This window comes from Haplochromis burtoni, unplaced genomic scaffold (assembly GCF_018398535.1).
Source record: "Haplochromis burtoni strain Fernald_Lab_line unplaced genomic scaffold, NCSU_Asbu1 Contig_76, whole genome shotgun sequence".
Classification (NCBI taxonomy): Eukaryota; Metazoa; Chordata; class Actinopteri; order Cichliformes; family Cichlidae; genus Haplochromis; species Haplochromis burtoni.
The window spans coordinates 1,766,687-1,793,330 of NW_024582437.1; the positions used below are offsets into that span (position 1 = coordinate 1,766,687).

At 43.1% G+C, this 26,644-nt stretch overlaps 1 protein-coding gene across 2 annotated transcripts in view; it reads left to right on the forward strand.

Moving 5' to 3' along the window:
* zfpm2a (zinc finger protein, FOG family member 2a) overlaps nucleotides 1-26,644 on the forward strand; it is a 120,060-nt gene that overhangs the window by 58,101 nt on the left and 35,315 nt on the right. Inside the window, exon 5 of one of the 2 annotated variants that reach the window (XM_005924246.2) lies at nucleotides 16,981-17,092. In XM_005924246.2, coding sequence (XP_005924308.1) covers nucleotides 16,981-17,092 — 112 coding nt within the window. The remainder of the gene's footprint in view (nucleotides 1-16,980; nucleotides 17,093-26,644) is intronic. The other variant, XM_005924247.2, reaches the window with a different exon arrangement.

The window sequence follows — 26,644 nt, forward strand, 5'->3', positions numbered from 1 at the left end:
TAAAGTCAAAACCAGCCTTACATTCATCTTGTTTAAAAGGAGAAAAAAAACACAAGAATAAGTCCAGGAGGATTTCAGACTCAGAGGCCATGCCATCCATTCTCCCAGATTCCTTAAACGCATAACTTTATTAAATCATTTTCGGAACACTTTTGACTGCTTTCTAAGCTCCCCTCATGGTTTTGAAGTCATCAGTGGCTTTAAATAACTCAGGCCGTATTATAGCCATGAAATATGGCTTCTCTCAGGGTAAAGCCAGTTATCCTTGGGCGGAAAAGTGATTTGACAGAGTAACACCTCAAGTTGCCTTCCAAAGTAACACACTCCATATATTTCTCGATGAGCTGCTGCATGAATTTCACTGAAAGGCATCCAAAATCAACCTTCAACTGTCCCTCAAATGACCCGCCTCCAGACTCATCGAGTGACGTCATATAAAGCATCTTCTTGAATTGTTTGCTAGTGGAGCTTTTCCAGCAGATAAAAACTTTACACATTCATCAGACTCGCTGCTGAGCAAGATGCATAAACTGATTGTTGCTCTTGGCTAGAATGAGAAGCTCTTAACGAACTACCCTCTGAGGAATTCATCAATGCTGTACAGACGCTCCTTAGGTTGTTGGTTTTTTTTTTTTTTCAACCGAGCAGGTGCTGGTCATCACCTGTAATAGGCTGTGGAGGGGTTACAGAATATGCCAAACCTCTATCGCAATTAAAAGCAGAGGAAGAAGCTCTTGCGCGTTGCCTTTAAGGATCTCATGTGTGTCTATTCTCATGGGAGCCCTTTCAATGCTTTTGCTACTTGCCCTCCTCCTCTGCTAAGTTTCATCTCTCAAATGGGGTACTGGCTGTTAGCAGCTTCTCACTATCTCTCATTAAAGGCTAGGTCAACCCAGCTGGCATGTTTTGTTTTACCAAGCCTCCTTTTAGGGTTCAGTGTAACTTTTTACTTTAGATTTTCCTTTTTTTCTCTTTTTTCTTGGTGCAGAATGAGCCAGAAACTCAAAAATTGTAGTATTTTGCACTTCACAAGGGATTGGTCTCATTTACAGTACCCTAAGTTTATTTCTTTACTTTCAATTCAAGCTTCTACTTATCGAGCCGCTGCATTGTTAAACGAGCAGCCTTTGGAAACGTCCCCGCACGCAGGGCTGCATTTATCTCAGTTATTTCAGTAGGAGGTACGAGAGCTGTGCAAATCTTAAAACATCTAGACAGGATCAAATCTCTGATGCCTCACCAGCGAGAAAAGTTGAAATAACAAATGTAAGTGTGAGGGGAGGGGAGGGAGAAGAGAAAGGGGTTAAAAGAGGCCGGCTAGTTTTGATGCATGTCAGGGTGGCCAGTGCTGCAAAGCAGGGTCAGAAGGGGGTAGAATGCGTTTGAGGTAGAAATAAAGCCTTATTGCTTCGTGGATCTCTACCGGAGCTAGAAGCCACACTCAGTCATTCTCATGAAGTGTGACCTCCATACACTATTAAATCTCCTTTTACTCTCTTAGATTTTTCTGAAACCATAGAGGTGAATGAATTACCCAAAGGCAGTCAGGTATGTGGCAGCAGTGACACCTCTCTGATGCTTGAAACACATGACCCGCTAGTGAGATATTGATAGAGCCGCTCTAAAATCAAACATATTTTATTCCATCGTCCACACGCGTCACTTAAGGTATGACTTTTTAGAGGTCAAGCTATTTTTGTCGAGCCGCAGCGTACGGTGGGCTCGTAGGTCCGTTTCTCAATCCTTGGCACGACGCCCAGAGCGGGACTAAAGTGCAATGACTCCTTAAAGTGGCTTACAGTAAATAATGAAAATACAGTGAATATAAGATGTGTTTGCATTAATCTGGACAGAACGATGAGCACTTTGGGCACATGAAGAGCCATTTAAGTGGGGCGTGGGGGGGTTGTAATGGTCCCTCGTGGACGCACATGGGAACTGGCGCTGGAGCTGGCCGAGCTGCCTGTGCCTATGGTGTGGGAGTCTATGTGCGTTTGGCGGCTCGTGCACGACAGGCCTCAATAGCTGAGCAGAGTGATGGATGATGCTGAGGAAGAACAGCGAGTGGAGCGTTTCATGCAGTTGTCCAGACACGCCAGGAAAGAGAGGTAGAAAGAAAGAATGAAAGGGGGAGCGAGAGAGAGAAAGAGAGCGAGTCAGAGGGAGAAATAGCAGGAAAAAACAGAAGGGAAAAAGCGTGACAGGAAATCTGGGCATCTGCAGGACAGAGATAGGGTCACATCTCGACCGTTTATCAAAGAGGAAAGCAGATTTCACAGCTGATGGGTCGGCCGTGGCAGGTTTGTAGACCCCAGGGGCTCAGCTTGGCATGAGGGACTGGAGTTGTAGTTATTGCTGTTGCAGACCTGTTAACACAATCACACTGCACTGTGTTAAACACTGTTAAATGTTTTCTTGTATCACTCTCAGATCACTTGCAGGCTGTATAAAGTTGAACCCAAATATAGAACCAGTTATTATTTTATTTGATATTTTTAAAAAATATCATATGGTTTTATTATAATGGTTCAACTGCACTGCAAGACAGATGATTGTCTGGCCTGTAAACTAAGCATCAGACAGGACACTGCAAAGTAGAGGTGGACGGATTGATCCAAATATCGATAGCACCGATACCAATGTTGGTACTGATATTGGATCGATGCGCGATACGATCAATACTTTGTGTCTCTCCACTAAGTTCAGTATGCAGCTCACTGAATTGTGTTGAATGCTATTTGGAATAAAAATATATAAAGATATACCTCAAAAATCAGGTATGAAGCACGCCTGAATTGCATCTATTTCATTTCCATTTCAGAATGCATGAAGAGCTGAAAGGTGTGTGTTGTTGTGCTAAGTGAACATTGTGGAAATTGACAGTGATTGAGTGGTGATTGAAATGTGTTCAATATTTGCAAATTGATGATGATTCGTCTTATAAATCATGACACGCTGCTCTCCTCTACAAGCTGTCTTTTAGGTTAAAAGTATCCGTATTGGTATTGGTCTCGGAAACACTGGCCCTGCATTTGCTTGGTATCAGATCGATACCAAGATTTGCACCATTGCAAGTGAAGGCAGAAGCGGAAGGGGTCAAACTGAGTAATGGACAAAAAGTAAAACAGGAGAAATAATAAAAAAAGAATAAAGCACCCGAGAGTTGGCTCAGAGCTCCTGTTGTTAGCTGCTTTGCCCGCTCTGTTCCTCTTCCTCCTCCTCTCCTCCTCTCTCCTCTCTCTCTGACTGATGAAGCTGCCAGAGCGCCGTCTCATCCCTCACTTCTCTCACTGATCAATCAGACCATTAGACTCCAATTACAGCCGCAGCCCTGGTGCAGGTGAGCGACGAGCACATTCAGCCGCCTGCCGACAACGCCTCCACCCGGCTTTCTCACACTCTCCAAATTAACGCAAATTAATAGTGACACTCAGACATAAATGTCTGCAATCGGGGGGCTAAATTAACAGTCTGGGTCGAAGCTATTGAGTAGCAGGTGTCTTTAAAAGCGGTAATTACCTATGCTGGACAGAACCGGGAGGAGAAGGTGGCCAACGGTTTGCCTGGAGTAAGAGGCCTGGCCCCGGTGAGCCTGGCTTCCATTGTAGGTGTTAATAATTGATTGGGAGGCAGGCTATTAATGAGCAGCAGATTTAGAGCTCTGTTGTAAATGTGTGTTGATGAGGGTGTTGCCGCCTCTTGTACAATGCCATACCAATGCTAATTACTGGGGCTTAGTCAAGGTGCAACTGTAATGAGTCTGGATTCAATAGAATTCTGCTCTTTATGTGTTTTGAGGGCCTTTTAGTACAAATTACACAGTAATTAAAATGCATAAGACTTGCCTAATTAAAGTTTAAGATCTGTCGGGGAGTTGTGTTTTTTTTTTCTTTTTAATCTTGCTTTCTATCTTAATATTGTCGTATGCTGTGAGCTTAGGTTTGTGATACAAACATATCTGCTACTGTAATCTCTGTTTCATACAAGGTCCTTAATACAAAGAGAACGATTTCAAAGACTGCAGGCAACAAGGACATTATAAAAGTCAATAAGCGCTACAGGCTAATTAAGCACAACAAGAATAGAGCCCGATGTTATAATGTTACCCTTGAAACATACATCATTGGAATCATTCTGATACAGTGTTTCGTATGTATATCTACAATATCTGAGCCTCGGTGGAATTGTTCTTTTTAACCTCTAGATTAAAAGCACCTCAAGGAAACAGCTAGCATTGGAGAACTATTAAGTGCGAGCAAGACAACTTCTATTACTCTTTCTTTTGCCTTATTCTGTCATATAGAGCTGTTAGAGGCACAAAATGAAGTCTTAATTAATTCTTTTATGTCCGCTGGTGTCAGGTCTCACACTGAATCCGGGTCAAAAATCATATTTTAGTTTTAAAAAGATTGTATGAGAACGTAGCATTTAATGCCTGTGCGCTTACACATGGCGCCATGTTTGAGTGCACTTGAGTGTGTGTGTGTGTGCGTTTAGATCATAGTGTTTGCGCGTTTGTGAATGTGCTGGTGTGTGGGAGGGCGCGTGCATGCGCCGGAGACTGCGCGCCACTTTTGGCTGTGAACAGAGAGCTTTAGCTTGTAACTACAGAAGAGCAAAAATGTCAAGATACTGTCCTAATTTTCACCTGGGACAGAGAGAGGCAGAGGCTGTCAACCGATGGTGTGTGATTATTGTGTAATTTAGTACAAGGGTAGGAATATGTGGCTGTGCAACCAAACAAAAAAAAAAAAAGAAGAAGCAAAAAAAATGCTCCTGAAATTATTCAGCCCATCACTCAAGCCATTTATCTCACCCCTTTTGCCCACCCTCTCCCTCCAATATGTTTATTGTTAGCTACCCCTAAACTTTAACAAGTGGTGGTGGATTTTTCTGTTTCAGAAATTATATTTTTCTTCTTGTCATTGCTTCATTAATCAAGAGGAGGCATTCTGAAAAATGTTTTGTTTTGGAGGCTGCAATCTATTTTGTGTGTGTGTGTGTGTTGTAGTTAATCTGCGCCCGTGGCAGGTTTCCCCTCCGAAACGCAGCGCTAAGCAGCGGTATCGCAGGCCTATTGTTGTAGCCTCTGTCATAGCAAGGAGAGCCTGATGCAGGCCTGGGCTCGCCTGATAAGGAAAAGAGGATTCAACATGGCTGGAAAGGAGAATCAGTGGGACTTGAGAGTGGAGTACGGATGGGGCAGATGCGCTCGCACACACACGCATGCAGACGCACACACACACACACACACACACACACACATACGTGCAAAGTCCCACAAACATACAGAATGATGCACGCGTGTTCTACACACATACAGTCACACATGAGCCGACACACGTACACAAACGCACACATACAAATCATCACCATCATCACACTGGCACATGCCCAGGCAATTATTTACAGTAACATCCAATTACATATGCAAGAAGGCACCCCAGGATAGGACCTCTCTGTAGCTTAGCTGCTAAATCACATACACACATTCACACGCAGCCTCAGAAATGCATGCACATAAACAAACAAACAAACTATTAAAAAAAATAAGAAAAAGAATCAGAAGTCATTTATGTTTGCATTTAAAGGTGGCCGGCACTTTCTATCTGAAAGTCACACTGTCTTGGATATGGTTTGTGAAACGGCCGACATTATCGGGACTAACAGGATTTGAATTTCTGTGTTGGACACACAAATAATTTTGGCACGGAGAATGTGGCTTCATCTAATGAAATAATGGGCCCAAATTTTAGGCGGAGAACCAATTTGTGATTGCATGCATCAATTATTTCTTGGGTTTAAACCAATATCAGGGCTGGGGTCTCTTCAGATGGGTAGAATGGTAATTATCTGGCCTGTTTTCCCTTGCTCAATGTCATCCATATATTTATCGATGGCATTATCAATGGTTTTCATGTTCTTACATGAAAAGGACCAAACATCCAAGCTCATTCCATTGAAGTAGCTTTTTAAATCGGGGCTTTTTAACACAGATCAACATGACATTGATGTCTGCTTGTGAGTCAAATGCAGAATGCAGAATTGGTTGCAGGCAGTGGCAGAAAAAACACACAACCATTGTTTTTTGGTGTGGGTTTTTTTCCTATTATTTATATGTTTCCAAGGCTCTACTTTCAAACTTTCTTTGTGCTTTGCTGGAACTCATTGCCGCCCACAGCTCCATGCATTAGCCGTGAAGCACTCAGTCAGTCAGCTAGTCAGAGCTATTATGGCCACAGCTGAGCTCCTCTGTTTGCGAGATAATACATGGTTGACTTGATCTACAAGTGAACCTGACATTTTGCTGTCTTTACATCACAACACAACTACCCAAACTGATATGGCAGGTCCCCTGATAAGCAGAGTAGGACTCAGTGATTTGCTTTGTGCTCGCTTTAATGGCTGCATGGCTCCCTCAAACATGCCAAGGATACTGCGACTTCCTCAAAACACAGATCCATTTGCAGCATAATTTATTCTACTTTTGGTGGAGGTGCATTTCGACAAATATAGCACATCTGGTTTTGAAATGGTAAAAAGTCTTTTTTTTTTTATGTCTGAATAGATTATTGCTTTGTTTGAGTTACCGCAGAAGCTGCTGGAATATGTTTTTCTCATATTCTTTAACTTCAATATCAGCTACCACCTCAGTTTGCAAATTAAGAGTGCCTTTATGTTACTACCACTGTTCCAGAGGGAAAAGTCATACTTTTTATTACACCACACAGTGGAGGCATCTGTTTTTAATAGTCTTACAAGTGGTATTACAGTACAGAAGTATTATTAGCATGTAATCTAATTTAGAAAATTAAGAAAAAATGATTCATTGGAAGAAATGCAGTTATATATGCTAGCAAAAACCTACTGTGTGGGCAGTTTTTGCCAGGCCCAGTGTGCTTTGCTTATGAATTAAAACACAGGCAAGTGTGTTGATTGATCATTGTATTCTTTTTAATCTTCATTGTATCACTGTAAAAAGTCAGATGGCAAAAAAGGCGGAACGACATACAAATGGCTAATAAACACATAGTTTTAGGGTTACTTTTTTTGGAACACTCATTTACAGATACGCATCACAACACATTAAAAGTGACCCAACAACAGTGTACACATAACACACACGTAATGTTGCCATTTGTTTTGAGATCAGCCTCCACACATAATACTCATCGTTCAAAAAAGCATTATTGATTTTGATAGTTCTGGTACCATTGACAGTTTTTACAGTTTTATCCAAGTTTTATACAGATCGATTGATCGGATCTAAGAGGGAACAGACATACATTGGCGCGATAAAGTGTTTAGGCAAAGACAACACAAGTAAACACAAAATGCAGTTTCTAAATGAAGGTGTTTATTATTAAGCGGGGGAAAAATCCAAGCCTACATGGCCCTGTGTGAAAAAGTGATTTCACACCCCTGTACACGCATACGCTACGCAGTCTTAATCTTTCAAATTCAGGTCTTCTACCAGAGGCTTGGGAGCTTGAGGGTCCTGCACAGTATATTTGCTGGTCCTAGGACTGCGCTCTTCTGGGCAGAGATCTCAGATGTCGCTCCTGGGATGTGCTGGAGCCACTTGCCCAGTTTCGGGGGTCACTGCCCTGAGTGCTTCGATTACCTTGGGGTTAAAGTTTAAACTGTTTCAAGCTCATTATAATTGTTATTTGCAAAGTAGAAAACCAGGGGCACATTTTGCACACACACAAAGGTAGAAACAATCTCTACTGTCCATGCTGATAAAACCTATTTTACAAAGCAGGAAAAGTGCAGGATTTCCTTCTGAAAGGCACTTTTTACTGTTTACTGTTCTGCTAGTAACAATATGTAATGTTAAGTGATTCATCACTCAGAAGACCATGTGCTAATATTGACTGAGTGATATTATTTAAGTAGGATGTTGCATGATGAACTGAAGTGGTGCTTTATTTCAAGCAAAGGACTAAGATACCGTCTCCTCTGTCTCGTGCTGCAGCAGCATGGTGGCTGTCACATTAATAAATGTTTCTTTGAAACTATTAACCTGTAGATGTATATGTGTGGGTTCAAGAACATCCATGTTTTGATCATTGCACAAAACAAATTCCTCATTCTGTCCTGTCTTTTTTTGGTATTTGGTTTAAAGTTAAAACAGCAGAAATTGATTTCGACTGTTCTCCAGGTCTCACGCTTAAAAACATTACATTCTACGTAATGGCATGACTTCATCCTCGCAGACAATCCAGATGTGATTGCTCTGCTATAACTGCATACTGCAGCTGTAATGCATAGACAGGTAGCTGTCATCCTCGAAGAGCCTGCTCAGTCACCGTTCCGTGCAGCAGAGCAGGCATCAGTGATACTCAAAGGACCAGTGAAGCTCCAGGTCCTGGGGGGCCACTTTTCACACCCGCAGGGCTCAGGGGTGAGCTGGGTATCCATGTCCTTCCTTGCAGCTCTCTGGGTGTTTGCTGTCTTCCAGTGGCCCATCAGGGAGGCACTGTCTGGATATCAAACTGTCACACTGTGGAGTTGTAGTATCTGCATGCTTATGGTGTCTGTATGTCGTAACCACACACAAACAGCTTGATATGAACATTAACATTCATGAACAACTGTTCCATTTGGGATAGCATAAGTCATTCACTATCATTTACACACTTATCTCGAGAGTTTTCTGAATTTGAACGACTGCTTGTAGCAGATTTAGGGAGATGCTTCTTTACCTGAGATGTACCCTGCTGTAAAGCAAGTACCCAGCAAGTAAACAAGACTGATTTCCAGTCTTTACAGAATAGTCGGCCAGGCATCGACAGTGAAGCTCAGAAGTCCCTGGCTTCACACATATTGCCTTGTTTTACAGTGCACAATATGTCTTCCCAAATGAATGATTATCCAACACTTCAATACACAACAGACCTCCATTGCAGCAAAGGCGCAAGACAAAGAACAAGAAGGAAGGAGGAAAAAGAAAGAATCATGGAACAAAGTTGAGTGGTGCCAGCTGCTTTGCCATCTGTCACTGTCATGGCTGTAACTTGTGATATGTTGAAACAACTTTCCTGTGAAGTGCTGGAGATAATCCTCGATTGTTTCCATTTGCAAGCCCCTGATAGTCCTCTTGGTATTCCAGTACTAAGTGAGTTCAAATTGAGGTTCGATGGCAGTTGCTGATGGCTGCCCAGTCCCTCCAACAGTTATAATTGTAGAAATTATATCCTTGTTGTCCCTTTTTAAGGAGGTTTTAGTTTGAGCTCCTTGTTAGAAGGCGAGGATAACGAGACTCTGAAATCATACATTATTCAAAACAAACTGCTTCCTTTCTCTTCTCTTTCCTCTTGGTCAAATTGGCAGGGGAAGTGGAGGAAACACAGAGGCTCAGTTGCTTCACCTCCTTTAGAGAAAAGACGGACACCCTACAGGGAGGCAAACCCCTGCTGGTAGACCTTGATAAGTCCTCGCCGTCCCCTGTCCTGGCCTTAGCCCTCTGATCTTCAGCCTGGTTGGCTCGGGGCCTACCAAAGACGAAGCCCTGTCAAAATGACTGGGCGGATGAGTAACCAAGCAGAAAAATCCAACTCTTCTGACAAAAAAATGAAAAGAAGAGCAAAAAAACCCGACAATGAAAGGTTAGATAGGAAAACTGATAGGTAGTAGAGGAAATAAAGGTCTGGCTAGTGTCCATTCTCTCCCTGTTGGTCCAGCAGCTCCTCATTAGATGGACGCGTATGAGGCTGTCAAAGCAGAAATATTATACCGCGGGGTCGTCAGCAAACTAATTGGGTAACAAAGACCATTTCCAGCTCGAGAAACCTCTCTTTTAACAGTCCGTGTGCTGAGACTCTGATAAGAGAGTTCACGTCTAATGCATTTAGTGAAGGGCAAGTTCATCATCTTTATCTTATGTACTCAACTTGGTGTAAATATTGTTGTTTTTTTACAGTGAGACCCCGTTTCTCTCGAGTGCATGTAAGGATCAAACTATTGAACGCTGCGGCAGCGTGCAGGTGATCAGGTTGTATGCAAATCTCAGATACCTTTGTTCTTTGTGTTCACTGTTAGAACAAAGTTAGTGAGGCTTGTGTTTCTTCACTTGATTCTTAATCTCCGCTCATTTTTTATGTATTGCCTTTTCCCTTCTGCTTATTATAGTTATTATTTGGTACACTTGGATATAGAGAAACCTCACTTTACCAATCAGGAGGCGATTCGGCTGCACAGAATGAAAGAGACTTCTGAAATATAAAATCACATACTGTAGATGCTAAGCTAATGCATCATGAAATTTATAACTCCACCAGAGAAGAGAGGGGAGTTCAAAAGAATATTAAAATCCAGTACCTAAAGGGGGGCACGAGGGTTTATCTAAAGTCAGGGGCTTCGTTCAAGCCTACTATTTTATTGTTTGTCTTTATTTGCTGCCTCTGACTGATCCTAGTCTTCCATGTGTGGTTATGAGAGCAGGGATTTGTTGTGACCCCATTGACAGATTGACTCCCGAGTTCCCCTTTTCTTCCTCTTTGAAGAAATCCCCCCATCCGCATGTTTATTCCCAACAGAGAAAGAGGTGGATCTGTCCAGAGAATATGCCACCTGCCACCTTGACCCCCAGGGGCCTTGGTAATATCCATACAGGTGAACATTACTGGCTCCAGGTTCTCTATTATGTTCCCTCACACAGCTTCTTGCTGCTCGGGGAGTCAGACCTAACTCACATGCAAAAGATCAAACAAGTCCTTGCCAATTGAATTCAAATGGGAAATTTTTGAGTAATTCAAACAGTGAGTAGTGAAGCGACAGGGCTGTTCTGTCCCCTGACCAAAGCCAAACACAAGGAGTACACGTGTGTGTGTATATGTGAGCCCTACCTCCAAGACATGATTAAGTCCCGGAGCACATGCATTACAAATTCCACTTTTCCTTGTTTACATCTTCAAATAGTTCTCGAGACATATGCATAATACGGAGTTACGGCAGCACACGCGCATTTACTCGTGAAGTTGAATTACACGTTCGCCACTACAAAGAAAGTTGGAGACATTGTAGTTTTGATGCTGAAGGGCTGGGGAAGTGAAGACATTTTATATACAGTATGTGATGAGGGCGGGCGACATGCTGATGTTAAAGGAAAGTGGGGTAGGAGATGGGAGGAAAGGAAAGGAAAGGAAAGGAAAGGAAGCCAGTGACATGAAAGAAAAGAAAATGTAATGAAAGAAATGAAGGATGAGAAGGGAGGGCTGGAGAAAGGGGGTTGCTTGTCTTCAGGGCAGGTACAGCTTACACTAAACTGTTTGGCTTTAGAGTTGAAGCACCTCAACATGCCTGAAGGTCTTGAAGAATAGAGAATTGATGTGTCCCCTCTACCCCACCCACCCTTCTGAATCTCTATTCTTCACTTCTATCCCCTCTGATTGAGCAAGACGCAGATTCGTTTAAAAATAAACAGAATAGGGTGTAGATGTGCTTTTTGTAATTTAGCATTGCTTCCCAATCAACATCCAGAGCAGCCAGTCATCAGTCTCTTCATATTGTGGCTTAATAAAAGCAACTGAACATACAGTAATCATGCAATGCCACCCATAGTCAGTATAAATACAGACCCCATGTGCATTTCAATGGAGCGACGTAAGTAATAGCTAATGCAGCACATGAACTTTGATGCTTACAGTCCAGTCAGCAGGATAAAAGGTGATTTAAATGAGAAAATATTTATTTCCCATAGCGGCGCCATGATAGCGGCCAGCCAAATAAAGGCACATGCGCACAGTGATGGGTGTCCCTTTAAAGATTCCGGGAACAGCAGTGACTCTCTCAGTTTAATCGATTTTAAAATGAAAAGTCAATTTAACAAAGTTGAAAAGAGAAAGATGGGCTAAGGGAAGAAAAAAGCATTCTCTTGCACTCAAGCAGTAAACTAACTGCTGCACAGAGCAGGCAGAGATTTCAGCTGAATTATCTCCCACCTCACATTTGCTCTTAGGCAAGCAGTTTAAAAGCCAGGCGATTGAGCCAGTGATCCAATTTGAAATGCAGAAATGATTAGAGCAGCTTGCCTCATTTCATATCGAAATTCTCTGATTTATGACAGGGCACCAGCCAAGATCTATCTCTAAGGGGAATTAGTGTGCAATTCCTGCATATTTCTGTTATTTAGCCTCCCAATAGAAGATGCTATAGCCTGAGAGGGAGGGGTGGGGGGGATGAAAGCTGTATGTAGGTATCTTTTCATTTCAGCAGATGTAACCATAGCCATTTAGAAGAGGGGGAGAATGACACAAAAGCAGACTTGAGAAATGGAGGTATTTCCCACTTTATTGTGGATGTCGACAGAGAATCTTATTTCAGGGCGCAATGAAAAAAAATGCAGCACCTAACTAAGCATGTACACAGCTTTTTTTGCCAGCGTGGATAGCGGCGGGCGAACACAGGCTGTGAGGTTAGCTCCGGACGTTTTTTTTAATTCAACAAAAAAAAAGACCCTTGCAACCCATCCATCCTTGAGGCTAAGAAAATATTAATACGCAGAGCGATAACGAGGGCTAGAGGAAAATCTCCCTTAATGAAATTTCCAGTTGACCACATGCAATTTGTTTCATCGCAGTGAACAACTAATTGCAATGGACGTTATCAAGGTGTGAGTGTGCTGTCTGCTGTAAACTGACTGGTAAAACAGGTACAAATCCTTTATCCTCACTCCCATGTTAGAAACAGAGAACATATAAACTCGACATAACCCATACGTAAGCTTGTATCTTTATATATATATTTATATATTTAGGCTGCAAATATAGTACCGCAAAGGACACGGCACTTTTAAAATGATTTGGGCACGCGTTGCCAGGTCAACAGTGGTCAGATGTAATGTGGGGATGAGAAAATGCCGTTATCAGCTATTCAGGAGCAAAGGAGGAAAAAAAGATGGAAATAAAAAACAATTGTTGAAACAAGGCTTTTACTGTGAAAAAGAGGGCAAGGTTCAAAAATACTCAGAGTGATTTGACTGGAATATTTCCACTAGTGTTTTCATTTGGAAATGGCACTACTTTGGCACCGAGTGGGCGTTGAAAGATGAATGCATAAAGCCGGTATATGTCTTGAGATATTCAGACGGAGCGGTTTTGATCTCTCAGTTGTCTAAATCCTGCAGCTGTGGGATCAAGACGGATACAGTGCCAGTCGGTGACCTTGGTGGAGGGAGGGAGGTGGTGGTGGTGGAGGGGGTGGGCGTGCGAGTGCGATGAGGAAAATAATCATTCCCACCGCGGTTTGTATTGATTTCACCTGCCCTGACCATGAAACGGGTTAAGAGTAGCCAGTGGTGGTGAAATGGTCAGCGGCGATATCATTAGCTTGTTGTTTACACAGGGAAGCAGGGAGTTAGGAGAAGGCTGAGTGTCACAAGACACTTTCTTCTTCACCTCCTTCAGCTGATCAGAGGATCATGGTATCAAGGAGGGATTAGTAGCGACTTGGGATTTGTGTGATTGGTTAATTTATTGCGGTGATGGCAGGTCTTTCATCTATGGCAACATTTAATCAGCGCAGCCACAGAGGCTATTACAGGTTAGCTCCTTTCTGGAGTCAGTCCGGCTGTGCCATCAGCTCTATCACAATTCCCCTGAAATTTCCAAATTATCTGGAACAGGCTTTAGCTTCTCAGTAATAAAAATTAGAACAGATTCCCGATAGAAGCTTTTGCTCACACAGGGCCAATTATAAATAGTACAGCCCTGCCTTGGAAGAAGGAAAAAGGGGAAGGAGGGGAGGAAAAAAATCCAAGTCTGAGAGATGTGCGCGGAACTTATCGTTCAGCCCCTGCTCCGCTCTGATCCAAATCCGTGTGGCTGAAAATTTATATTAGATTTTATCACAGGGGCCTAAGTCTAGAAAAATCAATGAAGGTTATCTTTTATGTTGCAGCAACTTGTGGAAATATTGATTTTCATTTTATAGCGAATTTGGAGCATCAGTTTGTAATCACTTCCTCGCTGACTACACTGTTTTGGTCACTGTATCTCTTACACGAGGAACGGTAACAGAGCTCAGAGGAAGGAAGAAAAAAAATAAAAATACCGAGAGAGTATTGAAACCACTGGAGTGAAAGCAGACGGTGGATAAACCATAACACACTACACAGAGAGGAAGGCCGGGGAGGGGGGGGGGGGGGGGTTACAGGCTCTGACAGGGATGATAGTCAGTAAACTGATATTGTATCTGTATAAACACAACACATCGAACGTTTACCTGTTAATAATATTTAGTCTTAATTACAAAAATAGGTGTAGTACAGGCATGAAAAATATCAGAAAATAACAAAAATGCTTTAGAGGAATTGGGGAAAAAGTAAGATCAGCAACTTTTCTTTCTTTTTTTACTGCCAACAGGGGTCAGCATATTTTCCAGTTCCCCCTCAGTGTGCTGTTTTGGGCAGGAAAAAGCCTCTCTACGTCACATCCCTCCCTTTTTTCTCTTTTTTTTATGGCTGGCATCTCTGAGAGGAGTTTGTTTCCGTACAGCCAGTCGATCTCTGAGTCCCTAGCTCGAGGGAAAATCGCAATTTTCTGCCTGTCAATCTGCGTGTTTTTTCCCTCTTCTGGCCTCGGCCACTTAGGCCAACTGATCCAGTTGTACCAATGTTTTCATTTGCATTTGCAGAGACGCTCCTCGCTGCGGTGACGCCACTGTGTCTTAATCCTAAATTTGTTGTGCGTGCGGTCGTTCTTGTGCGCTTCTTTGTCTTTGCGGGGGTTGCTACACGCAGGCTGCTTACAAAGCGCATATTGTCACTATAGATGCTTTATGTAAATCTACACTGAGACTGGCTGTCAGGGGCTTGTTGCTGCTCACTTTGCAAGAAAAAGGGGAACCAAAGCGAATAGTTGACAGTGACAATTAAATCAAAGCTAATGCATAAGTTTCTATTACAGCGGGAACCAGAGGAACAATTGCGATTACTGCCACAAGTCTTAACAAATTGTGATGGTATTTCTAACGTAACATGGGAAGATGTGTCGTTAATATGGCCGCTTTGTCTCTGCTGGCTACATTAAGAGCAGCTGGAATATCATGAATTCCCAGAGGTGCAGGAGGATGGCAGAGAGGCCTCTCGCTGCTGAATAAGAGATGGCTCCAGTCTGGAGATCTGAGAAAGGGTTAATCTGATTTCCATTTCAGATAGTCGTCCTAGCAACAATCGGCCTGGTCTGCTCTGCTCCTTTGACAGGGGTGTGAGATTTTCAGGTTAGCCAGATAGAAGACTTTATTGTGAGGCTAATTTGAAATGTGAAATTGCGGACGACTTAAATTACAGAGGTCCTCTCTCTCTCTCTCTGTCTCTCTCTCTCATCTGCTGCCAGGACGGGATAAGGAGATGCCAGGAGAAGGAATAAGAATATCAACAGACACAATTTGCTGTCTGTGTTTGATCAGTTTTGCCGGTGTAGTTTGCCAATGTGCGAAGCTATATATATAAAGAGAGAGGGACTATTTCAAAAATCTGTCTCTATTGAGTGTCTGCGTTTGCCTTCGTCATTTTGCAGACAAGATCCAAACAGATTCCTATCAGCTCTCTCTGAGATGTATTTGCCATTTGTAAATAATGCTCTCTCTCACTAAAAAAAAAACATAAAAAATAAATAAATAGAAATCCATGTCCTCCAGCCTCTGACTAGATGAGTTCATGGAAAGAGAAATGGGCGGGTGGACGAGTAGGAGGAGGAGGAGGGGGCATGCAGACACACTGCCGGAGCACAGTGCTCATCTCTTGTGCATATCTGTGCCAATTCAGACCTTTAACATGCTCAAGTGACATTTGCATTTATCCTTGAAGGTTGCTGCCTCTTGCGGGGGAGAAATAAGTGAAAAGTGCGCGAGAGGGCTGGTATTTTGCTTTTGCATTAGGCAGATGGACAGTGTCCTGTCACCGGCCGCCTCAGACGGGGAAGAAGAAATGAAGTGTCGAGATTGCAGCCCAACCTATTTTCTCTTAGCTAAACTGTTTTCTGTAGGCTCCTAATGAAGGGGAGGCCCCGGGGTTCAAAAGAAATGGCCTTAAAATAGTGACATTCTGCCTTTGAGTAATAGGCTACTGTACCCAGCTGCCTGAGATGTTGCAACAGCCCCTCCACCACCTCCATACACACGTAACATATGCATGACACCACCAACGCATCGCTTTACAAGAAGCAAAAGAAAAGGAGAACCAGCATAAAATAAAACAGACTAGAAAATCATGTGAGGATGAACAGCGCAGGCGAATGTGGTGACAGCGCAGCATGTGAATCTATTATAGAGGGTGTAGCTCTCTATCTCACTCTGTTTTATTTATTTATTTCTGATTCTTCCAGTGGAACGAAACCCCACGTTTGACCTCTGACCAAGAAGAAAAATGACCTTACACATTTGGAATAATTTCCCGGTATATTATAAAAACTCTGACCTCAATCGGCCTTTGAAATGGATACTGATTCTTTAAATTCTTCCCTGCTTGTTTCAGGAAATAGTGAGATCCTGGTGATAGCGAGGCACAATGCGCCCAAAGTTCACCGCCGAACACTTGCTTCCTTCTCTCTGAAAGTCACCGTCCTTTTTTTTCCCTTTCTTCCTTTCATTTTTTTATGATTCCCAGACACGTGAGATGTTTTATTTAATCTAGTGGATCTGATTCTGGATCTCCGGGTTGAATCCTGGATGAAACAGATACAGTGCGGGCTCTTGCACCCATTTGCCATCACACCAAGCACTGCATTTGTCTGTTGGCCATCTCGCACACACACATACACTCATAAAAACTGCCCTGATTTCACATTTTCTCAGCAGTGTAGGAAAAAAAGAGAAAAAAAGGATTGTGCTGGACTTGAGTTGCACGCTGTATAGTTTCTGAAATTGCCTCTTTATGGTCATTCAGTGCAGCGGAAGAGCGTAACTCAGAGGTTATTAATGTTTCTTTAATCACCAAAATAAGCAAATGATTAGTGTTTGTTATCTGTCCTCGACCAGAAGACGAAGAGCACGGTCCCTGTGGTGTTGAGCGCCGGCCCCAGGTGGCTGCTGGATGTGACTTGGCAGGGAGCGGAAGACAACAAAAACAACTGTGTGGTGTACAGCAAAGGTAAGCAAGCCGCGCCGGCATCCTGTTATCTCTCTGCAGCGCAGCACACCACGCCACAATCCTCCATCCACTCCTCCTCTGCCTGTCTCTCTCTCTCTGTCATTCTTTTACTTTTTCCTCCTCTCTTTCCTTCTCTTCTTCTTCTCAAAGTCACAAACAAGCACAAATAATTGCATCTACACAGCCCACGAGGACACACAGAAAGGCGCGCTCTCGCTCCATATCTGTTTTCCTCATCCAAAGAGTCGTTTATATCTCTAAAACTCTGATTGGGAAGTGAGAAACATCACTTGACACACAAAGTTAATGGTCTTTAGATTTCACAAGGTAATTAATGCCCCCCCCCCCCCCTTTCCTCCCCACACTCTTTTATACTAAGTGAATCCCTATCTCGGGGTAGATAGCGAGGAAAAGCACGAGTGGAGATGTGTTTGCCACTTTGCTTCATTTGTTCTTCTCGGCTAATTCGGCGAAGCTTTAGTCGTACATCTTTTAATAAATCAGCTGCATTCATACAACTTCCCAATGAGAAGTGGATTTCTGTAAACATGTGTTGAGGAAAAGAAAAAGGAAAAGCACCGCTATCTGTCAGAAAATCCATGTTAGTTATACAAAAGTAATCCAAAGCATGCAACCCCCCCCCCACCAAAAACCCACGACCCACTGTCACGACGATAAACTCCTCAATCCCCTGCATTGTGTCCAGCAGGGCCTCATTAAAGGAGCCCCGCAAACTGATCTGTGGAGAGCTGGGTTTGTTGCAGATTGCACGAGAAGATGCTCGCACTGTACACAGCACTGACACTAAAGTGTGGAGCTTCACTCCTCATGAAAGCGCATGGCTTCTGCAGCTATAATTGGGTCTTGACGGGTGTTAACCAAAGAGACACGGCGAAATAAATACGTAAATAAAGATGTGTTTGGGCTTCTGAAGGGGTGGGTAGGGGGGGCCTCTATTTATCACTTTTCAAAAATGATTACCCCGTGACAATACCCCCAAAGCTGAAATGGAGCTTCTTCTCCCTCAAAGTGAATAAGTGGCAGGAGTGGGATTTGCAACCCGGATTTTCGGTCTCCCAATTCTCATCTACTAATCACTAGACTGCACTGGGGAGTTATCCTCTTAACCGGCTACTTAACTTTGTGCTCTTTATCACCAAATCATTAAAGTTTTGATAAGCTGTTAAAGAAGATTATGCACTTCTTTAAAATCTTCTAATCTTTTTGCTCACAGAGTGACTGTATGAAACAAAAAGAAGGGCAATAACAGGATTTCTCACTTCTTCTTTTTTTTTCTTCTTGAGAATTTCCTCTGCCACTCTTCATACATGTATCCTGGCGATAACATCACACACAGCATCATCGCCACCTCAGCTGGGAGCGCCTTTGTTTGTCGCTTCCAACTTGACCTTATTAAATTAAAACACAATAACATCTCCAGACGACCCCTTGTGTGAGTCGCTCTTGTGCTCTGCTTGTATAAGTTCATTACTCTAAATCCTCCACAAGCATCAGCACATGCTTGCCACTGATAATAAGTGATAATAGGGGGAATGTTGAATACAAAGAATTAATTCAATTCTCAGAGTTAAATATCTCTTGTCACCTCAGAGAATCAGTAAGTCGATTACTCGGCTCGAAACAAATTTCGTCACCTCTTGTGGAGGAACGCGATCAACGTGTTGGACTTTGAAACAAACTTTTAGCGCACTTCAAAGATTCAAACCAAAATCCAGCCTGCGCTATTCCACACTTGACTCGAACTGGTCTGCAGCAACTTTACCAAAAGCGAGTTGCATAAATTGGGTCGGGTGTCCGTTTCTCTCGCTTTTTCTCTTCCAAAGAAAGAAAAAAAATTGTTCCACATTTTTGCTCCTGGCAACCTTTTTTTTCTCCACCTGGACTTGGGAGGAAGTTGAGAAAGTGATGAAGCGTTTGATGCCGCGCGGCCGTTTGACTCTTACGTCCAGACTGTGACTCGATTTATGCTGCTCATTCTTCTTCATCGCTTTCCTTCAAATATTCCAATCTGCATGCGTGCGCACCCTCTGGAGGTGACATTGAAATGGAGTGCCGGCGTGCCGGAATGTCAAATCTTTGTCAAATTTAATATTGAATTTGGTCTTTTTTTCATTTCTTTTTTTTCGCCTGTCGTTTCTTTTTTGAAGCCGTGCTGGAATTGTGTTTATCGCATTGACGCTGGCGCGGACCGACTAAAGGGAAAAAAAGGCTTCTCGGAGTCCGGCAAGAACTTTCTTCCCACCTTGAAAAGCTGAGGCCCAGATTGTTTATATCTTCACCCCTGTGCTGTGTTTCCCGTCTGTTGGCTGTTTCGTTGCTCCCTGAGATGCGTTATTTATGGAAAACAGTGAATATCTCAATACACAGTATGCTTGCAGAATATGCTTTGGCTCACGTTTCAGTGGTCTCGGCTTTCTTTATGGCTGCATGCAAAGATAGTAGCAGTTCACTTTGGATGCTTGCCAGTGTGAATCTATGGGGGAGTATCTCTAAGTAAGGGATGGTGATTGGTTTGAGTGGCTGTAGCTTAGTGCTGGACGCTCTGTCCTATGATTTCTGCATTGCTTTTTTATTTTATTTTTTTCGTACAAATGCTCATCCTCTATCCCCGAAACTTGTCAGGAAGTGTGTGTGGGGGGCGTGGGGGATATGTGCAGAGCGAGGGAGGACTGGATTCAGCAAAAATGATTCCTCTGAGAGTTGTAGCCCTGCAATGTGTTATGTATAATACATGCACTGGAGTGTGTAACAAGCAGCAGGATGGCATAGTCAGGTCCCCCCACAGGGCGCCCCTGGTCATCAGCACCAAGAAACACTTACCTTATAATGTCACATATTCGACCCAGTTTTTGAGATGCTGCAATTCCTGTTGCTATAGCAAAATGATGTTTTCCCTGCCCTCTGTTTGCACGTCTGTATCACTTAATCGAGACGAGCAGAAAAGCATGAATATTTAAAAAATGCGGGGAAAAAAACAAGTGGAAGACCATGAGTAATATTTGAGTCATTTAAAATGTCTCCAATTAAGATTCGCATTCGTTTCATGAATATAAATTCTTCTTCGAATTCCCCTTCCTCAAAATGAGAGAACAGCACGAGCCCTGAAGTGGAAGCGGGAAAAAGTGCAATATCTGTTTTTCCCAGGCTGTCAGCATGGCCCTGTTTGTTTTACATTAAACTCCCAGGAAGAGCCTTAGCAGCCAGCCATTACTAAAACTCTCAATTCCTACTACTGTGCTAACTCATTATCGAGAAATCCACCTGGAACTCCCACAATGCTCTCCTCCACACTCCGACAGTTTCTTTGAACCGCCGAAGTTCTAGAAACAGGCAGCAAGTCTGCAGAGTAATTATATGTTACAGTAACGCCGGAGAATGAGGAGACGGAGCGAATGACAGACAGGAGGGAGGGAGGGGAGACAGGGGAGAATTTTCTGTACAGATAAACAACAGATTGATAAACAATGCAGCTGGAAAGTGGGAGAGATTTAACAGAGAAAACAAATTCAGACACATTGTGATTTCTTTTCATCGTCCAACGTCTCTCGGCTGAACGTGTTAGCGATGGGGTTCAGATGTCGCAAACCCGCCTGATTGTGGATTTCAGCAGCTGCTCAGAGAGCCAGCGTGACCACCAATGTGCTTATGCTGTGAAACAGCTTTCTTAATGATAAGGTGTTGTGCTGTATTTCCTCACTTTAGTCACCTCTCGGAACTTTTTGACCTCTCTGCCCTGAGGTTAAGGAAGTCATGAATACATTCAATTTTTTATTTTTATTTTTAAAGTGTAGTTTTTCCACAAATGTTACCCAAACAGGAATAGATGCTCCTCTTGTAGGGGGACTTTTTGATCACATTTAACCCTTACAGCAGCAGATAGGTGTACTTCAGTGCCCATGCATATGGTAAATAATTCAGGCATATTTTAATCATACTATGTTCCCATTATGTGAGGCCTTTCCTCTGCTGCAGGGCATCCAAGTTCAATCAGACACAGTCACATCTGAACTTACAAATAACAATAAATCAATTTGAATAAAAACACAACATTTTTTAGGAGTGAGGTGCCACGCACGATGATTCGGTTCATCCTTGCTTTGAACCTCAATTGCGCTTATACCTGATATCTACGGTAAGCCAGGTGAAACTATACACAGTTAACGTGACCACATTACGTGGCATTATTCAGAGGTCACTGAAACTTTTGGAATGTAAGCCTCTTAAGCCAGACCACATTCAGATACAGCATGTCCAATAAGTCTCCAGAGCAACTTGGCCACATTGTTCGTGTAGAAATTGACCAGTGTAACTAGGCCGTTTTACATAAGCTCGGACGGTGCGGAATTAGCTAAATCTCTGCGTCTTTGTGTCATTTCAGATTCTCTAAGTCCTCACAATCAGATCCTTTTTTATGCCTTCATTTGCTCTTTCCACTGATCCAGAGCAGCAGACCGCTGAGGCAATATGGTGAACTTGCGTGATCTGACAGGACAGATGTAGTATCTATCAGACTCTCTCTAAAAAAAAAAAAAAAGAAAAGAAAAATGCAAAGACATTTTGAGTTTTTCCCCCCTGTGAAATGAAGGCATCAAACTTGCAGCGTTTCGCGCACTGCACCCTGGCAGCGTGCGCCATGAAACAGTGAGAGGAGAGGACTCTTACAGTTCAAAATTTAATTGTTCATTTCGACCCTCCTATTTCAAAATGACTGCAGCGAACAGAAGGTGCGAGGGTTATTATCTGTTATCTAGGAACATAGCGAAATAGTGTGACTGAATAATAACTAAACAACTGACACAATGTAAAAATTCCATTATCAGTGTATTAAAACAAAATTGTACCCTAAAGGAGTCCCCACCACAGCTCCGAGCAGCCGACTAATTATGTTTAATTAAAAGACAACAGAGATCAACAGAATCGTTTTCATTAGGAAATTATTAATGATTCCACTGCAGCAATAATTGATTGCACTGAGCCACGCGATAACTCGGTACGGTCAGGCTGGAGTGAGCCGTGTGGAGAGGAGCTGCTGGTTTTAGGCACGCGGCAGCTCCTGAGTGGCGTCTACACTGTTTGTTTTTTTTCCTTCTTCTTTTAGGAGAAGTTATGTAGCGGGTTTTACGAACAGGATAGGAAGAGAAGAGGAGGAGTGGAAAATCCAAATCATACACCAATCTGAGAGGACTTAACATCCCACACCTGCTTTTAGGAGGCATTCATGCACATGTCATCGCACATGACTGAAACAGGAACGCATACTCTTTATTATTTTCTCTTGTCTCATTTTTTACAAACATAGTCAGGAGACATATTGAAGAGGGCGTTTTCTCTGTGATTTTTTTCTTCTGTCTCAGTCGTAAGCATATAAAGTACACGCACGCACACACGGCCACTTCCCACCGCTGCTCCATTCAGAGCCACGTGAAAGACGTCAGCTCCAGACGCTTCCTCCGACAGCCTTTTATGTGCATTGTTCTCCCACCGAGCAGGCAGTTTTGCCCATGCTAGACAGTATAGCACAAGCACCAGACAACACACTCTGCTACAGCATGCACATTCGCTACAAACACACACACACACACACACACACACACAAAGGCAGACCAAATGCCATTACCGAAAATTCACATAATGGCTGCTGACACATATATGTCCATCTGCATTCAGTGCAGACTAAGCCTTGAGACAAAAGCAACAATGCAAGGGGGGAAATGTAAAAGAAGTGATGGGCACTGATGAGGGACAAGATTGTTCTAGTCATATCTCGCTGTTTAACATTTTGTCACTGTAGTCGCTGCACATTTTGTGTTTGTGTATGTATGCTTGTGATTTCTTGTTTTGTGTGTGTGTGTGCGCACGCGTGCGCCTGCCTGAGAGTTTAGCCAGTCGTCCTTGTATCAATGCCACGGAGGGTGTCAGGCTAATGAGCGTGGGCTGTCCTTAGAGCAGGAGGGTTTGGGTTGTGCCATTCACTCTGCATATTTAAATGCCTTGTAGAGCTTAAGTAGGCCCACTTTTCCATGTCAGGGCAGCGTTCAATCCTGCTGCGACCATTAATTATGATACCATTGTGCTCCAGTGTGGCTAATAAGAGTGATGTATTGCACCCTCGTGGCATTATAATCATCTGAGTGAAGTACCTGGACTACACCGAGCTCGCTTTAAGCACCGTGCTTTTAAAAAAAAAAAGGGAAAAAAATAGTAAGTAGAGAGAAAGCCTCTTCTTCCCTCCTCTCAGTCTCATCTGCTGGCTATATTAGCTAGTGGTGCTACATGAGAGCGCGTCACAGATTTAATTTCTGTATAATTATATAATCAATGAACAGAAATGCTTTGGTATTGATCACGTAGGAAGGATTGTGTCCCTGGGATGGAAGACACACACACACACACACACACACACACACACACACACACACACACACACACACAATCGTTCGTGCTCCAAGCAATGCAAGTATGAGCATCAAAAGAACACATGAGTCATTATTTAGGATTTTGCCCCCCCCCTCGTCATTCCTCTTCCTAGCAGGCCAAGTACGTTCCTTGAGTTATCTGCGGTGCTTTCGCAGATGTCTTTGCACACAGAGCTAGTTAAATGGATATTAAGGAAGCTGCTTCTTAGTATTTGCAGCATGTCTCCTCAGTATTGAATGTGTTCAATACAGATGGGGAAAAAAAGATCACATTTTATTACATTAATCACCGCAAGCTAATGTGATTATATGTACTTTATATTTCCCTGCTTAACGTCCCTCCCTTAACGGCATAATCAATGACCGTTTTTATATTCATTGAAAAATTCTGCAGATATGAAAATAAGCCTCTGTGAGGGTTTTTCTTTTTCTTTTTTCTTTTTTAATCTACTGCGGGATCTTGAGTCAGTAATTAAAGAGTCTATTCTGTGTGTCTTCTAAAAGCCCTTAGCCTGCTTTTAGGCCTGGGCATGATCCAGCCCGCCGCCTCCATCTCTGCTGTGGTAAGTAGGTGTGAAAAGCATTGTCAGTGTGCTTCAGGATAAAGCCCTGCTGTTGGATGCCATTGGTCAGAGTCCCCCCCCCCCCCCCTTAAACACACATACACACACAAGATCCAGGAGCAGGATGAGAGGTGGAGTGTGTGTGTGTGTGTGTGTGTGTGCAGGGATAATCAGAGACAAAAGCTGAGAGCTGGAGTGAGGGGCCTTTCTGCTCCTCCACACAGTTTCTTCTCTTTTTTTTGGAGATGGGCAGAGAGGGTTGTTTCATCAGACTTAAGGGGGGTCACGTTGTATGTGTGTGTGAGAGAGAGAGAGAGAGAGAGAGAGAGAGAGAGAGAGAGAGAGAGAGAGAGAGATGGAGGGACAGAGATAGAGGAATCACTTGGGTGGAAGGGTGTTCAGATCGTCAGTCAGCGTGATGGAAAGCCACCTGGTTAAAGTCTGTGTGAGGGTTGACACAGGACCGCAGCGAGTGGAACTAAACAAGTGAAAATGAGTCAGGGTGAAACGCTGAAGTGCCAAGGGAGCGAGGAGACGATCATGCTATGAACAAAAAAAGCACACAGAGAAGGAAAGAGGGACATGACGGGGAAAGAAAAGTTGTTATTGAGAAAGAAAAGGAAGTGTGCAACGCTGACTGTGTTACAGTGATACAGTCGGCGTATAAAACAGTGTTAGAAATAACAATTCAGTCAAGCCATAAGGCCTGGTGCTGCAGGAGCCATTTTTCCTTTGATAATGTATACTCCCCTGCAAATCAATTTTTAGCCTGGGCAAAACATAATCAGATTTCCTCTGAAGAAATAGCATGAGACATTACAAAATTGTTTTGTGGGGTCGCCACTGTGTTCATGCAGGAGAGCTCGGTGATAACCTTTGTACATACCTTTGCAGCTAATCCATTTTATTGATTGCACATCCACCTGGCTGAGAAAAAAAACAAAACATGGTCCCATAGTCTTTAGAGCAGCGTATCAGTGGGATATCACAGTATTTTTTTTCTTGTTGCAGAGGAATACAACTGCAAGGCTCCTGCAGTATTAGCCCCCTATCTGTGGGTTATTTTATCATGCGATCAAGTGTCTGAGCTAAAAGTTTAATGCAATGGGTGAGGACATTGACATCAACAGTCTATCAATGCCATACTTGATCATATTGTCAGCGTTTTAGCTTTATTTGGCAATCAAAGTTGTGTTTGGTCATCGAGTACAGTTCACATGGAGAGTTTCTGCGGTCAGAAAAGAATTGAGATTGTCTTTACCAACAGAGACTGAACTCCTGTGGCACAAATCGTTCCCTTTCCAAACCTTAATCGTGCAGTTTTAGCTGTCAGACTTTAACCAGATAACAAGTTTCTCTTGCTCTGTAACATGTCCAGTGCGTACATGCTGAAAAAAAATCCCCTTTCTAGTAGCGTTAGTGCAAATTTAGAGATATTGAGCTGATATTAAATCTGCTGAGTGTCTCAAGCAAGGGCTGTTTCTTCAGTATTTTTTCTCTTTAGTAAAAGTGGACGCCAGTGAAGTTACAGTCTCTGGTTAAGGATAGTCAGGGTTAGGTGAGGGTAGGGTTAAGGTTACCTCAAAAGGCAAATATTAATTGAATGCTAGCGATGGGCATAAACTCTGCTCTTCTTCATGAAACCACCCACACATGACACTATGATTTGCCACTCACTTTGTATAGGCCGTAATCCAGAATCGTCCAAGATGAAAATAATTCCCAGCTTCTGATATGGCGCTAGGTCCTTCAAAACTGATTTAGCATTGTTCTCTATTTCTTTTTTCTTACAATTATAGTTCCAATTTTTACATTTTTAAGGCTGTTGTACTTGTTGTTTCTTCAGCGTGACAGCGATACTGGCCACTTATGAGCAAATCCCTACCTCCTCCAGGCTGCTTTAGTACCTGAGCTCTACTGACCTCTGCCTGTCGGCGCCGTGTGACAGAGATGGGTGCCCCTGTTCGCCGTGTATGTGTGTAAAAGCGAGAAAGAGTGGACAGAGAGGCGAGCGGGCAGACAGCCGTGCTGTAGGTACAGTAGTGTAGAGGACTAGACATCAGTGTCGTCCAGGTCAGACAGGGCCATCCATTCTCTAAGCCCCAGGGAAGAGAGAGAGGGAGAAAGAAGAAATGGAGAGAGAGTGGAAGAAAGAGGCGTGTGTGAGTGTGTGTGTGCGCGTGTGAGGAAAAAGAGAGATTGTTGGGGGGGGGGTGCTGATGCACTGTTTCTCTTAACTCTGTCAAAGCCACTCCATTGTGCTCCCCCATGCAGTGAGTGGAAACCAATCTGTCATCGCTCCACTAGCCAGCATACTAGAAGAGGGCTAGACTGCTGGAAACACAAGTCTATTCAATGTGAAATGTAACTGGAATCTGAGCCCTTGGATAGCTGGATTGAGGAGGAAAAAAATGAGCGATGTAAGATTTTTTTTTTTTTTTTTTTTTTTTTTTTGAACCCCCGCTCTCCCACACACTGTGAAATGGAAGACGTGAGTACAGTATTTGGGTCTGTGCGAGATAGGTTTCAGTCTCGTATCTCTCCCTTTTTCA